Source organism: Vulpes lagopus, chromosome 19 (assembly GCF_018345385.1).
Source record: "Vulpes lagopus strain Blue_001 chromosome 19, ASM1834538v1, whole genome shotgun sequence".
In the NCBI taxonomy this organism is placed as follows: domain Eukaryota; kingdom Metazoa; phylum Chordata; class Mammalia; order Carnivora; family Canidae; genus Vulpes; species Vulpes lagopus.
This window is the reverse complement of record NC_054842.1, coordinates 35,539,733-35,556,358: the sequence shown is the minus strand read 5'-3', so window position 1 is coordinate 35,556,358 and position 16,626 is coordinate 35,539,733. Positions and strand designations below refer to the sequence as shown.

General features: G+C 36.8%; 2 protein-coding genes across 4 annotated transcripts in view; one reads left to right on the top strand and one right to left on the bottom strand.

The window, feature by feature from the left end:
• PIK3CB (phosphatidylinositol-4,5-bisphosphate 3-kinase catalytic subunit beta) overlaps positions 1 to 5,510 on the top strand; it is a 205,757-nt gene extending 200,247 nt beyond the window's left edge. For all 3 annotated transcript variants that reach the window (XM_041734141.1, XM_041734139.1, XM_041734140.1), the window contains 2 exons: positions 734 to 866; positions 1,240 to 5,510. In XM_041734141.1, the coding sequence (XP_041590075.1) occupies positions 734 to 866; positions 1,240 to 1,377 (271 nt within the window). In that variant the 3' untranslated portion in view covers positions 1,378 to 5,510. The remainder of the gene's footprint in view (positions 1 to 733; positions 867 to 1,239) is intronic.
• Positions 5,511 to 16,079: 10,569 nt separating this feature from the next.
• Positions 16,080 to 16,595, bottom strand: LOC121478856 (histidine triad nucleotide-binding protein 1). Its single transcript, XM_041734250.1, has one exon. It carries the CDS (start codon positions 16,542 to 16,544, stop codon positions 16,164 to 16,166), a length of 381 nt encoding a protein of 126 aa, XP_041590184.1. The 5' UTR covers positions 16,545 to 16,595; the 3' UTR covers positions 16,080 to 16,163.
• Between the last annotated feature and the right edge of the window lie 31 nt (positions 16,596 to 16,626).

Genomic DNA, 16,626 nt, shown 5'->3' with positions numbered 1-16,626 from the left:
CCCCTCCTCAAACTTTCTCTCACTCTCTCTCAAATAAATAAATGAATCTTAAAAAAAAATTTTTTAGGGCTATTATGATAGTTAGAATTAAGTTATATGATGTGACCAACTCATACTGTGTTCACCAAATGATTATAATTATCATTTCTAGATGTGTCTGAGTTTGTGCAGAATATATCTCTGGGTGTTCATTTCTCTTTTTTGGCAAAATTAGGGAGATAGCATCAGATGGTCCTCTTGAATAACTATCTTTAAGAGGAGAGAGAGGGAAGGCAAGATGATATGGAGGTGCAGTGCGAAAGCATCCATACTTGGGACGAAATCAAAGAAATTAATCTCTGGAGTTACACTATAAATCTAGAATCTAGAAACATTGTTCACAAATCCTCATGGATTATAAATTACCACTTGTTTTATAACTAGTTTTTGGGTCTCATAGAATTAAAAAGCATAGAATTAAAAAGCACAGGTGTTACATATTACATAGCCTTTTATAAGAACTTTAGTTGTATTTTTAAAAAGATATGTGTCATTTTAGACAGCCAGATCAGTTCTATGTAAATTTTAGTCTTGGAACAATTTTCAAAGTGCTTTAAAAATCAGAATTAAACCTTCAGTTCTGTAGAAAATTTCCAGCTCTTACAGAAAATCTAGATATGTCTCTTGTTTTCCTTTACGAAATTTGCTCTCTTCTCTAACATCATGTTCTTGTGATTTGTTGTGTCAACTGAAGCTTCCGCCAGTGTTGTGAGGATGCATATCTGATATTACGACGGCACGGGAATCTCTTCATCACCCTTTTTGCACTGATGTTGACTGCAGGGCTTCCTGAGCTCACATCAGTCAAGGATATACAGTATCTTAAGGTAAAAACTCCTTTTCTTTGTATATTGGACTTTGTAGGCATGAAGCTCAGCTGTACCTGCCTATTTCATTCAAATGTTCAAAGGGAATGGAACAGAGCAATTTCCTGTGAGACTGTACTCTCCAGGAGTGGTAGTGACAAGCAACTGAGTAATTGTCTTGCAGTCATCATAAATTTCATCTTCAAAAACCCTGTGGCAGGAACTATATTATCACCTTACCTTAGTTGTCATTCTCCATGCTGCAGAAAACATTTAAATAAGAACATGAGGCACACAGTTTAATGATGGCTGGGGAGGTATGGTTGAGAGTTGGACATTTGCATGTCACTATGGAGGATATATAAAATCAGATTTTTTTCTCTTTCATTTTTAGGACTCTCTTGCCTTAGGGAAGAGTGAAGAAGAAGCACTCAAGCAATTTAAGCAAAAATTTGATGAGGCACTCAGGGAAAGCTGGACTACTAAAGTGAACTGGATGGCGCACACAGTTCGGAAAGACTACAGATCTTAATGATCAGCCTTTGCTCCTAATGTATTTGTTGGTTTGTTTAGTTTTCATTTTGCACTTGCACTAAATTGAACATGATCCTGCCAGAGATGTTATAAAGGGAATGAAATCCTGGAACTTAGTTAAATTAAGAACAAGGCATCCCACACATCCTAATCTGAACAATCCCTGATGACCACCCTCTGCTTTATTGAATGCTTCCAAGATTCATCATGAAAACTCCCAACATTATGGATAATCATTTCCTGCTGACTTTGCACGCCGAAGAATGCTACTAGAGATTGTTTTCTGTCTTACTCTTTTTTTTAAAGTATTTGGTACTTTTCCAGAAAGGTGTAAATACTTCTTTTTGTATTGTGACCAAGTGTTATCACTCAACCAACTTATCCACACTTGGGGACTGGTAGTTGTTCTTACTTTCCAAATGAGGCTTAAAAGAAAGGCATCTTTCTTCCCTTTTTAAATTATATAAACTACAAATTATAACATAATTTGAAATTATGATTATTTTTCAAAAGAAATCTTTAAACTTGTGGAAAGATTAATTCTTTTGTTGATATTTATCTACCATGACAGCATCATTCCTATCAGACTTGGTGAAAATCTGCTCGTGAGGCAAATATTATATATATGCTGCATATATATTTATAAAATTTCATGTGGGGAGTTCTATATAAAAAGACATTTCTTTTTTTTTTCCTGTCGTGTTTTAAAGTTTTACAAAAAGCAGAGCTTTTTCCTAAGTTTTTAGTTAACTATGAGATCCAGTTCTTCCAGTTGCTTCTGTGATGAGGCACATAGTAATTTCAGTTTTTACATGGTATCTATGAAAGAGTTCACTTCATAGAGCATAATACTTGAGCAAATGCATCCAAGACAGAAAGCAAGTGAAAGGAAACTGTTTATGGAATCATCTCCAGACCTAAAATTCAGTATTTTAGTAAAATGCCAGCTGTTCTTACTGTATTTATTAAAACTTATAATAATGTGATTTTTCAAGGATATCAGTTCAAATTGAAATGGTTATATGCCACATGGAATTCTTTAATTTATTTGTTGAGGTACCATACACTTAGGGTGCTAGATGGCAAATAATGTTAATATGTGCAATAAGAACTACTGGTTTGAATGTGTAAATGGATGCTCTTTCTGAGTACTGGCAATATCCAGCAAAACTACTGCTTTTTCTCCAAAGATTTTTGGGAGCTCTCAATCCTCAGTGACATGAGAGAGAGAACTGAGAACCCTGTGACTGAGTTTTCTATAGGAATTTTATTAAAGATTGTTTAATTTTGTTGTTCTTCATGTTCACAGTCAAATAAATGGGTGAGCTGGTTTCAGCTGCTCTTGGGACGTGTGGGCTGCTTCTTTATGGACAGCACAGGCCTTTAGATCTTGGCACTGGGACTCTAGGAAAAGTCAGTAAACAAATTAATTTGAGAAGTAGGCTGAGGCTCATGGTCTATTCTCTGACTTCTCTCTGCTTCCCACCCCCAGCAGGAAGTGTGGGAGGCCTCTTGGACTTTTCGGAGGAGCCTGAAGCTCATCAAATTTTCATCTTTGTACCCTGAGGTGGAGGAGAATGCCCCTTTAGTGACTAAGTTTTGAGCCAGACTGTAGCCACTTTGTGGCCCTCTTCCATGGAGCAGATATTCAGAACAAGTCATAGTTTCTTAGAAATAAGTTTTAGGTAAGGATAGAGATTGACCTCTGAACTGACCATTCCCAGGGCTGGTCCAGACTCAGTGAGAATTCCAGGAATAGGATTGTGGAAGGATAGGTTTGTTCAAGGATCTTTATCTGGTAGTGATCTACTTTCACATGCACTAGCTCTTACAGGCCAGGGGGCTTGGAGACTGGCAAACATTGTCAGCTGGAAGTGGGTACCAGTGTTTCTAGAGGAGTCTCCTCAGTCCATAGGGAGCCTTGGTAAATATATGTAAAAATATGCCAAATCAATAAATGTGAGGTCAGGAGTAAGAAAGGAAAGGCTTGAGCCCAGGATGGCTCTGGACTCCTCTCCACCCTCTCTGCCGTAAGCCCCTCAAAGATAGCCAGGACAATGTGACGTAGTAGCCCTCTGTAGCTGTTAACCGCTCCTAACAGGTGCTCCCCACATACTTCCTGAATTGCACATTTCTGATTCTCTTCTCAGCAAGAGAAGAGGAGGTAGCAGGCAGAGGACAGCTAACTTCAGAGGTCTGGGCTGCAGGATGAGCTTGTTGCAGGGGAACTGGTTATCCAGTACCTTGGCTCTTAAGTGCTCTGGTCAGCAATAAACCTTAGCCCAAAACACTTCTAGTTTGTAAAATGGGACTAGTAAAATAACTACCCTAGTCACTTCTATGTGGTGGTGAGAAGCTAGGTTACGACCATGAATGGAGACATAGGCTGAGTCCCAATTCAGAGGCAAACATTTCTCTCCCTGCTTCTTCCACTTGAAGACCACTAAGGGAGGAATCTTTGGGAAGGAAAGCCCCTTCCAGAGCTCTCCCCCTACCTCCTATCTGAGGAGGCCCCTCCAGTATCTTCTCAGTTCTACCTTGCCAGCCCATAGCCCTATTAGCACCGGAAAAGTCAGGCAGCCTGTAATGCAGAGGTCACTTGTCTGCAGGAGCTAAAAGACTGGTCCATGGGGTGGAGAGCAGAGAGGGACCATGCCACAGAACCCTGACTGTTGGGAATGGGCAGCTTTTAAAAAGGAGGGGGTAAGGGTTGAGATTTCTTGGAACAGAGGGCCCTGAGCTGAGTCTTCAAGGATAGAATTTAGGTGAAGGGGTGATAAGTAAGACTGAGCAGGAAGGTACAGCATGTTATAAAGGCTGGGAGGGGAGGAAAAACAGGATTCATGGGCACTAACAGGCTCAACAGTTTCTTTGCCTCTGCCTCTTCCCCTCCTCCACTCCAGAGTGCTGCACTTCTCAGGGATCCAGACAGTACTTAAACCTCAGTCATATCACGCTGGAGCCTCTTCCTCTTTCACTATCTGGGGCAGTTTTATCCCCTTCTCTGATGATGGAAAACGTGTCTGACATCACTTTCTGGGTTATTCCTGCTCTAAAATGTATAACTAAGGTGTTTTTGGAACTCAGGATTCCTTTCCGCTTTTAGTAAAGCCCAGGTTCAACACTCAGAAAAGTGTGCCCTTTCAAACTCCCAACGTTTCTTTTTTATTGTGAGAAATGGCACATAGAGTAATGTATACAAAACAATAAGGCATATAAATTTAAGGCTTAGCAAATATTATAGAACAGACACCCAGATAACCATTGCATAGGTCGAGAAAGGACATTGCCAACACTTAAGAAGCCATGCCAGTTCCCCTTCCTGGTCAGGACTTACTTCTCTCTGCCAAGGTAATCACCATCTCTTCTTTGTTGGCAATCATCTCATTTTCTTACTTTACAGTTATGCTGCCTCCTTTTTTGGGTCAGGCTTCTTTTGCTCTACATTATGTCTTTAAGATTCACCCATGAGGTGGAATCATTTCTTAATCATCGCCTCATAATATTCCATCTTAGTGGATATCCTATAATTTATATATGTCTTTTCTACTGTTGGGACACATACAGGTAGTTACTAGTTTGAGGCTATTACAAATAAATAATGCTGCTATGATGATTATAATTTATCTGCTGATTCACAGATGTATATATTTCTTTGGATGTATATACTTAAGATTAAAATTAGTTGGTCATAGGATTGTGCATATCTTTATTTTGACTAAGTAATGCTAAAATAAGTGGTTGTGCCAACTTACTCTTCCTGCAGTAAGTACTGCACTTGTCACTCCATATTCTCACCAGTACCCAGTTATCCAGCATTTAAAAAAATTTAGCTATTCTGATGTGTGAGGTAAAAAAAATTTGCATTCTTTGCTTAGTAATGAGATTAAATTGCTTTTTCATATTTTTGTTCATTTTAGTTTCCTCCTTTGTGAAATGCCTGCTTAAATCCTTTGTCCGTTTATTTATTTGGATACCTGCTGTTTGGTTTTGTTTTTTTGTTTTTTTTTTCCCTTCTGAGGAGTATTTTGTTTTTAGTAATTGCCTTTTGGTTTTTGTTAGGTGAAATTCTGTATGTATTTGTGTACAAGCCTTTTGTCAGTCACATGTTGAAAATATCTCTTCTACTCAGTGTGTGTGACTTTCTTATTCTATTAATGTTTCTTCTCATAACACACAATCTTAATTTTAATGTAAAATTTGTCATTATTTTCCTTTATGGTTAATATACATTGTGTAGTATTTAAGATATTTTTTTTCCTGCCCTAATGTCATGAAGATACTCTCCTGGATTATACTCTAAAAGCTTTTAAAAAAAAAAACAGGTATTCCATTTAGATCTATAATGTACCTGGAATTGCTTTTTATAAATATTGGGAAGTGCTTTTTCCTAAATGGACACCAAGTTGTCCTAGTATCTTTTATTGGGAGCCTTTCCCCACTGTTCTATAAATCCACCTTTGTCACAAACCAAGTGTCCATATATGCAGGAGTCTGCCTCTGGACTCTAGAAGATAGCCAGTAGATTTCACCTCCCTATTTCTGTATTTTAAGCGTATTTATCAAATTCATACAGAACAGTTAATGTGTAATAGGCATGCATCTAAACTGTAGATATTGAATCTGCATACCAATCTTACATAAAGGTAGGTGCAAGTGACCTTCCCCACATTACGGATGAGAAACCAGGCTTAGAAGTTCAAGTAATTTGTCCATAGTCACAAAGTAAAAGCCAGCATTCAGACTCAGGGAATCTGTCTTAAGTGTTCATGTTCTTTCCTCACAATTATCAACAATGCCTCAGTACACATTTCAGAATCTGCTTATTGAGTTCCACCAAAAGAAACCTGTGGAAATTTTGAATGAAATTGCATTATAGATTAGGTTGAAGTAAATTCTTATCTTAAGAATATTGACAATTCCAGTCTATGACAATGCAATATCCTTTATTTAGATCCTCTTATGTGCACAATGATTTGTAGTTTTCTATGTAGAATCTTTGTATATCTTTTGTTAGATTTCTGGATAAGTGATTTTAAGCTTCATTGTTGGTAAGCTATAGCAGTGGTTTTCCAAGTATGGTCCCCTGAGTAGGAATATTAGCATCTCTTGGGAACTACTTAGAACTACAAATTCTTAAAGACCTCCCCTCCCCTCTGCAAGACCTACTGAATCAACCACTAGAGATGGAATCCAGCAACCTTTTTTTTTTTTTAATTTTATTTATTTATGATAGTGTCACACACACACACACACACACACACACACACAGAGGCAGAGACATAGGCAGAGGGAGAAGCAGGCTCCATGCACTGGGAGCCCGACGTGGGATTCGATCCCGGTCTCCAGGATCGCGCCCTGGGCCAAAGGCAGGCGCTAAACCGCTGCGCCACCCAGGGATCCCAGCAGCCTTTATTTTAATAAACTTTTACCAAGCTTCAGAGCAATTGATAGAAATAGAGTTGATGTTTGTGTTTAGCAGATACACTAAATATTCTTATCACTCCTATTATAGAACTTATTTTGATTCTGCATATATGATCCACAAATAGAGTTTTATTTCTTCCCTTCCATTACTTTCAACATTTTCTTTTTTTTTTTTTTTTTTGACCTTCTGCCCTGTGTAGGAATTGCAACAAAATGTTGAATAGAAGAATACTAAATCTTTTACTGATGTCAAAGGGAAAGTTTTCAATATTAATTATGGTATATGTTCTGGAATCTGGATTTTTTTTTTCTACCAGATTAAGGAAGCATGTTTTGTTTTTTTTTTTAAATTTTATTTATTTATGATAGTCACATACAGAGAGAGAGAGATAGAGGCAGAGACATAGGCAGAGGGAGAAGCAGGCTCCACGCACCGGGAGCCCGACGTGGGATTCGATCCTGGGTCTCCAGGATCGCGCCCTGGGCCAAAGGCAGGCGCCAAACCACTGCGCCACCCAGGGATCCCAGGAAGCATGTTTCAATTCTCAAGGGATTTTTTTATATATATAATCATGAAAGGATGCTGAGTTTTTCAAATTATTTTTCTGCATTTTACTAAGATGTTTCTCATTTGGGAAGTTCTGTCAATTGATGTTCAAACTTTAAAGTTTACATTCCTGAAATGAGCCCAACTTGATTGTGATGTATTTTAATGTATTGCAAGACTTGACTTGCCAATATTTCATTTGGGATTTTTGCATCTATTTTTATCACTGGAACTGGCCCATAAGTTCCTTGAAAGAAACAGATCAGGATTTGTTACCAAGATTTTGTGGCCTTATAACACAGGTAAGATTGGCATTATTTCTTACTTTAAAATCTGATAGAATTTTGCCAGTGACATGATATCTGATAATTCCTTTGAGGTATGGATTTCATTAATAGCTAGAGGAATATTCAGATATTTTTATCTTGTGTCCATTTTAAAGAGTTGTAATTTCTAGGAATGTGTCTATTCTAGGTTTTAAATTTTATTTATATAAAGTAACTGATATGTTGCAGGGTTTATATAGATGTCCTCTTTTCATTTTTGTTATTGGGCTAGTGCCTTCTGTTTCTTAGTCTTACTAGAGGTTTTTCAATTTTATTCATCTTTACAAAGAATTAACTTTTTGATTCCTAAAATTCTCTATGTTTGTTTTCTACATTCCTTTCATCCCTCTTATTTCCTTCCTTCTACTTTATCTGGTCTTACTTTCCCTTCTCCAGTTTAGTAAGATGGCTAGTTAGCTTATTGATTTTAGCCTTTATAATAACAATCTTTATCTGCATCCCATAAATTTTGAGATGAAGTCTTTTCATCACCATTCAGTAAAATTTATGTTCTAATCTCCATTTTTCTTTCTGTGTGACTTACTGATTATTTAGAAATATATTTATTTCCAAATACATGTGGATTTTCTCATTACCACTTTGTTGATTTTTAGATTGATTGCATGGCATTCAGAGAACATATCTGTCATTTCAATTGTTCAAATTTGTGAGGCTTGCTTTTATGACTCACAATATGGTCAATTTGTTCAGTATGCATGAGAAAAAATCCGTATACTGCAGTTATTAAGTGTCCTACATACGTTCATTAGATCAATTCTGTTGTTTACATTTATATATATATTATTTATGAGATAAGTTAGAATATCTCACTATGATTTTGAATTTGCATATTCTGGTTATATCAGTTTTTATAATTTGAGGCAATATTATTAGTTGCTTATAAATTTAGAGTTGATTTGTATCCCTGGTGAATTGAACCATTTAAAAATTTTTTTTAAAGTGTTCTCTGTGTTTCTGGCAATGCTTTTTGCTTTGATGCGTGCCAGCTTTCATTTGGCTAGTGGTTGCATGGTGTGCTTTTTTTCTTTAAACCTTTTATAAACCTTATAAATGTCTCTCTTGTAAATAGCATGTAGTTTTTTTTTTGTTTTGTTTTTGTTTTGTTGTTGTTGTTTTGTTTTTTGTTTTAAGTCCATTTAACCCTACTTACCTGTTAATTTAAACATTCACATTTACATTTAATGTAATTGCCAATATATTTGGGGTTAAGTAAACCATCTTACTATGTAGTTTTATTTTTTTCTGGCTTTGTGTGTGTGTGTGCTCCTTTTTCCATGATTTTCTTTCTAGTTTTAGAAAGAAACTAAATAGTTAGAAAACATATTTTCTAGAAATATTTAGTTTTCTATTAATTTGGAAATCGCACTCTTTTACCATTCTTTTATTGATACACTAGGTTACAGCTCACATACTAGACTTATCCTTGTCTAATGTTACTTGGTACTTTTTTTTTTTTAATTTTTATTTATTTATGATAGTCACAGAGCGAGAGAGAGAGAGAGAGGCAGAGACACAGGCGGAGGAAGAAGCAGGCTCCATGCACTGGGAGCCTGACGTGGGATTCGATCCCGGGTCTCCAGGATCGCGCCCTGGGCCAAAGGCAGGCGCCAAACCACTGCGCCACCCAGGGATCCCCTGTTACTTGGTACTTTTATCATTTTCCCAGACAGTGCAAGTAAATCTTCACTTCTCTCCCAACCCATATGCTATTGTTGTTAGATTTTAATTATAGATAATTATTAACTCCAACAAGAAAGTATTGTTTTATACAACCGCTATGCATTTAGCCATAAAGATGGTCCCTGACTTAATGATGGTTTGACTTAAAATTTTTCAATTTTATGACAATGTGAAATCAATATCAATCAGTAGAAACTATACTTTGTGTTTTGAGTTTTGCTCTTTTCCTGGGCTACTGATACTGTAGTGTGATACACTTGTGTGTTCCTGGCAGTAGCAGCAAGCCACGGCTCCCATTCAGGCATGTCATCATGGGGTAAACAATTAGAAAGCTTACAAACATTCTGTCACTTTCAGGACAGTACTGAATAAATTACATGAGACATTCAACACTTATTATAAAATAGGCTTTGTGTTAGAAGTTTTTGCCCAGCTATAGGTTAATATAAGTGTTCCCAGCATGTTGAAGGCAGGATAAGCTATGATGTTTAGTCGGTTTTAAATGCATTTTTGACTTACGATATTTCCAAATTACAGTGAGTTTATTGGGACATAACCCCATCATAAGGAAGATCTGTATATACATTTTTAACCATTATCATTGCTTTTCATCCTTTTTATCACATTTTCAAGTTTTCATTGGGGATCATTTTTTTTTTCTTAGACCAAAGAAAAACCCTTAGTATTTCTTTTAGTTGTTCTACTCTTGATTAATTTCATCAAACTTTTGTTTGCCTGATAATAAATAGTAGTTTTGCTGGGTATAAAAATTTAGATGGGTAGTTATTTCTTTTTAGCATGTTGAAGGGATTTTTTTTTTTCGAAAAATCCATTCTTTTCTACTGAAAAGGTAACATTTTAGTATATTTTCTACTAACTGCTTTTTAAAAGTTTTTCTGTTTGTCTTTTAGCAGTTTTACTATGATATGCCTGGGGTGTTTTATTTTGTCTTTAGTTTTTTGTATTCTCCCTGTTTAGTGTCTGCAGAACCTCTTGAGTCTATAGCTTACTACCTTTCACCATTTAGAAAATTATCTTCCGATCTACTTCTGCATAATTCTCCTTTTGGAACTCCATTTATACTTATTTGACCTTTAATTGCTAATTGTGCAGTCTCTATTTATAATTTTCCCCTCTATAATCTCTGTATTTTTCTTCTAGATATTTCCTTGTTTTCCAGTTTAGTATTGTTCTGATATTGAGTTATTAATTTCATTGTGTATTTTTCAATTTTACAAATTTGGTTCAGTTCTTTTTAAATTATTCTTTTTATCCCTAGCTCCCTTTGAAATTCCCAGAGTTGTCTTTATTGTCTTGAACATTTTAAACATTTTTTTTAAAATTTTTATTTATTTATGATAGTCACAGAGAGAGGCAGAGACATAGGCAGAGGGAGAAGCAGGCTCCATGCACCGGGAGCCCGATGTGGGATTCGATCCCGGGTCTCCAGGATCGCGCCCTGGGCCAAAGGCAGGCGCCAAACCGCTGCGCCACCCAGGGATCCCTGTCTTGAACATTTTAAACATAGTTATGTCAAGCTGTACATCTAGTGAACTCTTAAACCGCAACTGCAGCTCCTGTGGGTGTGTTTCTATTGCTTCATTAATTTTGCTAACACCAGTTCATGTTGTCATGTCTCATTTGCTTGTATATTTATTTATGCTGCATACTCACATCAAAGGTAACTCGGATTTCAAAAACAAATCAACTCTATTATTTCTTAAGTGATGCTCTTGGGGTCTCAACTCAAAATGTGGGAATTTTGCTAGAGTTTGCCAGTATTAGCTTTTGTCAATCCCAGGTTGTGTCTCCCTAGCCATGCTAAGCTATCAAAAATGCTGTTTAATCTTTTTACCTCTTGTAGAATCAGTAAACATTCCGAGGGTTAAGTGGTTTCAAATGCCTGGCTCACAAGTTTGAGTTTGTCTTCTGTTACATCTTGGCATAGAAATTCATCACTGCCTTTTCAGCTTTCTGGTGCCTTTAAGAAGTTATATTTTATATTTTTATTGATTTTTTTTTTTTTAGTTGTCATTAGCAAGAGAACTGTCAGCATTCCTTTTTCCACCTTTACTCTTAACCTTACTAACTCTCCACCCACTTAATATGCCTTCTGCTTCAGTTCATTCAGATTGATTTTGTCAATTTTGTCACCAGCTTCGTGGATATTGCCAAATCTAATGGACACTTTCCAGTTCTTACGCTTCTCATTTAAGCACCAATAGGACATAGTTAACTATTGATGTTTTGTGATATTTTCTACAGCTAAGGATTTTCTACCATCTCAAAACACTCATTCTGTTTTTACACTTTCTCCTTTATCTTTTTCTTTGTATATTTCTTTTTAAAAATTTTACATAAATGTAAAAATGTGGTAACAAATGCCCAGTTTTTAAAAGTGAATTCTTAATTTCTTTTAAATTTTCTTTGGTTACCCATTCCCTAGCATCATCATTCCCCACCTCACCCCCAACTCATGCTACCTGTTTGTAACCTTCCATATTTCTCTCCATGCTTGCATAAATTGTGTATAGAAAAAATATTTAAAGACCTACACACACACATTATATATGGTGTCTTTTTATTTTTTAAACACAACTGCAGTATGTTATAGCTACTTTTCTGCAACTTGCTTTTCTCTCACTCAAATACCTTATGGAAATTTCTGCAGTTCATTCGGAATGAATGGATTGTCGTTTATGGTGTATTATAATTTATTCAATCATTTCTGTAGATGGGCATTCACAATTTCCAGTTTCTTTTTCCCCCACTATGAACAATGCTGCAATAAACATCCTTGTGTATATATTCTTACTATATATTGTTATTGATGACTTCTCTTCCCAAGAGAAAGGGGGGGGGTGTATGCATGTGCACACTGTGTTTTTAAAAAACTTTACACTTTAAAATCTTTATTGAAATTTAACATTTATATTGAACATAGCATACAGACAAAAAGGTAAAAATTATTTAGTAAATAGCTTCATTCATTTTCAGGAAGTAAATACATCTTTGTGACTAGCACCCATATCAAATAGAAAATTACTGTCACTTCAGAAATTAGTCTCATGCTCCTTGTTACTAACTTCCCCCTAAAGTGAGCATTATGGGGACTTCTAAAATTACATACTAGTTTTTGCCTGTTTTTGGACTTTATGTAAATGGAATTTTTGAATTTAACAAATGTCAGATTGTTTTCCTAAGAACTTAAAATATTTCTTTTAAACCTTAAAGTGTAAAAGGGGTACGCTTCTACATCTCAGACAGTTATATATCATTGTTCTTTTTTTTTTTTTTTTTTTTTTTTTTTTGCTGTTTTCATTGTTAAAATAATTTTCCTAACTACAAATTAGTTTGAGCATTTAAAAAATATAATTGCTGGCTACTTGATTTCATTTTCCATAGCCTATTCATATCCATTCCATTTTACAATTAGCCTGACTCTTCTTGCCAATTTTTAAGAGCTCTTTATATATTATATATATCTTGGCCCTTGTCATTTACATTACAAATTTTCCCAAATCTAGTTTATTAGCTTTGTTTATGGTATTTTTTACCATATAATTTTTAAATAGATATGTCTATCTTTTGTTTTATAGCTTTAGGGTTTTCTTAATTAAGGTCTTCTTGCCCTAGGCCAGTCTCAGATACTATAGCTCTTCAGTAGGCTCTGCTCCCCACCCCCCCTTTTTTTTGTCTACAAACTAGTTGATGTCATCCATTCCCATTGCTTTAAATCTCCCCTAAATGCTAATTATTTCTGCATAAATAGCCCCAGCCCAGATCCTTGAGCTGCAGTGATGCTCAAATCTGTCTACTGTCAGTGAGGGGTGTAAGTCCTAGGGGATACAACAGTATGTGAACCCTGCCCTCCAAGCTTGTTCGAGAAAGTAGATGCTGTGTTAATATAGAAGGATGATGAGGACACTTGTTGATCTCTTGCACATTTTGTATTACTATAAGGGAAAGGCTACAGCCAAAAGATAAGTTCCAGAATATATGTAAAACTACGACAAATCTATTAGAAAATGTGAACTCAATAGAAAAATAGGTAATGACTAATAAACATGTAGAACAACCAACTTCACTAGTCATCAGAGAAAGAAAAATGAGAAATTTTTTTCAGGGCACTTGGCTGGCTTGGTCAGAAAAGCATCGAACTCTTGATCTTGGGGTTTGAGCCCCACTTTGGGTGTAGAGATTACTTAAATTAGTAAATAAAAACTTAAAAAATAATAAACATAAAATGAGATACCATTTTTGAAGAAAAACATTGGGTTGGCAAAATTTTTAAATCCTATCTCAAGTGTTGAAAATATAAGGAAAAGAACTTCTACTGCTGGTCAAAATTTTATAATGGTACAGCAACCTTTGAAAGCAATTTGGCAAATACTGAAGATATATTTACCCTTTGATTTAGCAATTCCACTGCTGAGTATCCTTAGGACAGTGCTTTTCAATCTTTGATGTACATATAAATCACCATGGGGCCTTGTTAAAATACAGACTGATTCAGTAGGCCTGGGGAAGGACTGGAGAGTCTTACTTCCTAACAAGTTTCTAGGTGATGTCATTGCTGCTAGTCCAGAGACACGCTTTAAACAGCAAGGCCCAAGAGAAACTGACTCATATCCTCAAGGGACATAAAGATGTTCATTAGAGCACTGATGGTATTAATGAGCTTCTGAAAACTACTAAGGTGAGTGGATGGTTACATAAATTTTTATGGTTGAAAGCAAGAGTTAAAAGGAACTGGAGTTACATATGCCAACCTAGATAAATCTCAAAAACAAGGTTGAGTGGAAAAAAGGATAGAATAGGATTATTTAAAATTTTCAGTGATACTGGACAGCTGGGTGGCTCAGTGGTTGAACATCTGCCTTTGGCTCAGGATGGGATCCTGCAGTCCTGGGATCGAGTCCTGCAGTCCCTGCATGGAGCCTGCTTCTCCCTCTGCCTGTGTCTCTGCCTTTCTGTGTCTGTCATGAATAAATAAAATCTTTTTAAAAAAATTTTAAGTGATACCATGTACTGTTTAGAGGTATATGCCTATCTGATAAAAGAATATAAACTTGCATGGGAATGATAAACATCAACCATAACATTACTTGGGCAAGGCAGGGGCCTGGGAATAGGAAGTGCATATAGCACTTCAGTATTGTAATGCTTTAGTTATTAAACTGGGTAAGTGGTATGCTCAGTTAAATAATAATACAACTGTCTATTTCTACTTTTTGTACATCTGAAGTATCTTGTTCAACAACTAAACAATAAAATAGGCTCATCTTTTAAAATGAGATGGGAGGTTCTCAAGAACTGACCCTGTGCCAAACTTCAAATCCGGGCTGCACTCCTTTTACATTACCATGTTGCTTTTAATTAACAAAACAAACACTCCCACATTTGGTTTCCACAAAGACTGAATCAAACTGTATCCCCAAGTGTTTGCTGTGGGGCGTGATGCATGCTGAAAAACACAGGTTCTGACCTCTAATAACTATAGAGTTCAAAACAAACTACCTAAACACAGTTGCTTTGCCCTTTTTTTTTCTTGGTCCCAGATAAAATATGGCCATTAAAAGCGGCCCATTATTCAAGAGAAAAAAAACAATACTCAAACACTTGAAAACAGACCTAAATGTGAGTTTAAGAAGCCTCAGAAGAGTCTCTCTTAGTTCATCTTCCTGGTTTTCCAGTGGTGGTGAAATGGAGCTGGGGGGTGGAGGAAGGAGAACGGGGGAATTTGTCAAGGTAGCATGCTGACCCACCAATAGCAAAGGCTTGAAAAAAACCACGTTGGAGGTGGCAAGCAGGCTCATTGTAATATGCTCTCTTTGCCGCCCAGCACGTTTTCTGCCTGACCCAGACCTGTTTGAGCCATCTTCCCTCTCTGTTCTCTCCATTCCTCTTCCCTGCTGCTTACACCTGGTTGTGCCTCTGTTCTGCCCCAAATCTCTTAGAAATACATTAGTGACAGAGAGATAGTAGTAAAGGGCATGGGTTTGTGTCAGAAAAACCTGGGATCAAATCCTGCCTGTGCCACTGATAAGGAGCTCATTAACTTGAGACACATCCAACAGAATGTGGTAGGATGATGGAAATAACTATATCTACACTGTCTAATACGGTTGTTCCCAGCCCTGGGTGACTATTGAGCACTTGAAATGTGGCTAGTGCGATAGAGGAATGTTTTAATTGTACTTATTTTTAATTAGTTTAACTTAAAAACCCACATGACTAATGGCTCCCATATTGGACAGAGCAAGTCTAGAAAATGTAGGACCCCTCCTCTCACAGAGGATCACCATGTATAATGGACATGGGACACCCTGATAAAAGGCTCTACTAGTAAGCTATATCCTGCCCTGAAAGACCATCAGAGTACTGAATGCACAATCTCAGACACTCACTGTATTGACCAGGTCTTCTCAGTGAGTATGCCAGGGTGGGCCTGCTTCATGCTGCTTGCTACCTCCCGACACCAGATCCAACTCTGACTTTTTCAACGATGAGGATACAACCGAGGCAGTCTGGTATAAAGAAGTTTGCCTCTTCTTCGTGTTTTTTTTGTCCTCACTGCTGATTAAACAAAATGACTACATTTTCAGAAACCCATTTTTTTTTTTTTAACCATGCAACATTGTCTTTTATTATATATGGGTTTTAAAAATTACTTCCTCAATCTATCCATACACAGGCAAAAGTAAGTATACTGTTTAATATACTGGAACTTAGAAATATTGATCATTGCCTAGAGAAGGGAAAATTATCCCTAAAACATGCTTAACCAGGAGGCCAATTCATCTGCCGGCCTCCAAGAACATGGAGATGAACATGATAGACAGACTGTCCCCCATCTGAACCTTCATTCACCACCATTCGATAACCTTTCTTCAGGCCCAGATCAGCAGCACATTTCTTGCCAACAATCATTAAATGTCCAAGAAGACTTTCATCATCATCTTCTGCTACAGAGATCTGGGATATATGCTTCTTGGGTATCACCAGAAAATGAGTTGGTGCTTGAGGGGAAATGTCATGGAAAGCAAGACACTGGTCATCCTCAAAAATGATTTTGGCTGGGATTTCCTTGCGGATGATCTTTCCGAAGATCGTGTCGCCTCCAGGCCGGGCGGCCTGAGCCTTGGCGATCTCATCGGCCATCGCGGCCTCCTCCCGCGCGGCCGCCCCGGGGAGAAGCCCAGAAACCCATTTTTAATTAAATTCTTATGTGACACTATTTGGC

Excerpts from the sequence above, each read along its gene's own strand:
- LOC121478856 (XM_041734250.1), bottom strand. The coding sequence starts at position 16,544 with ATGGCCGATGAGATCGCCAAGGCTCAGGCCGCCCGGCCTGGAGGCGAC.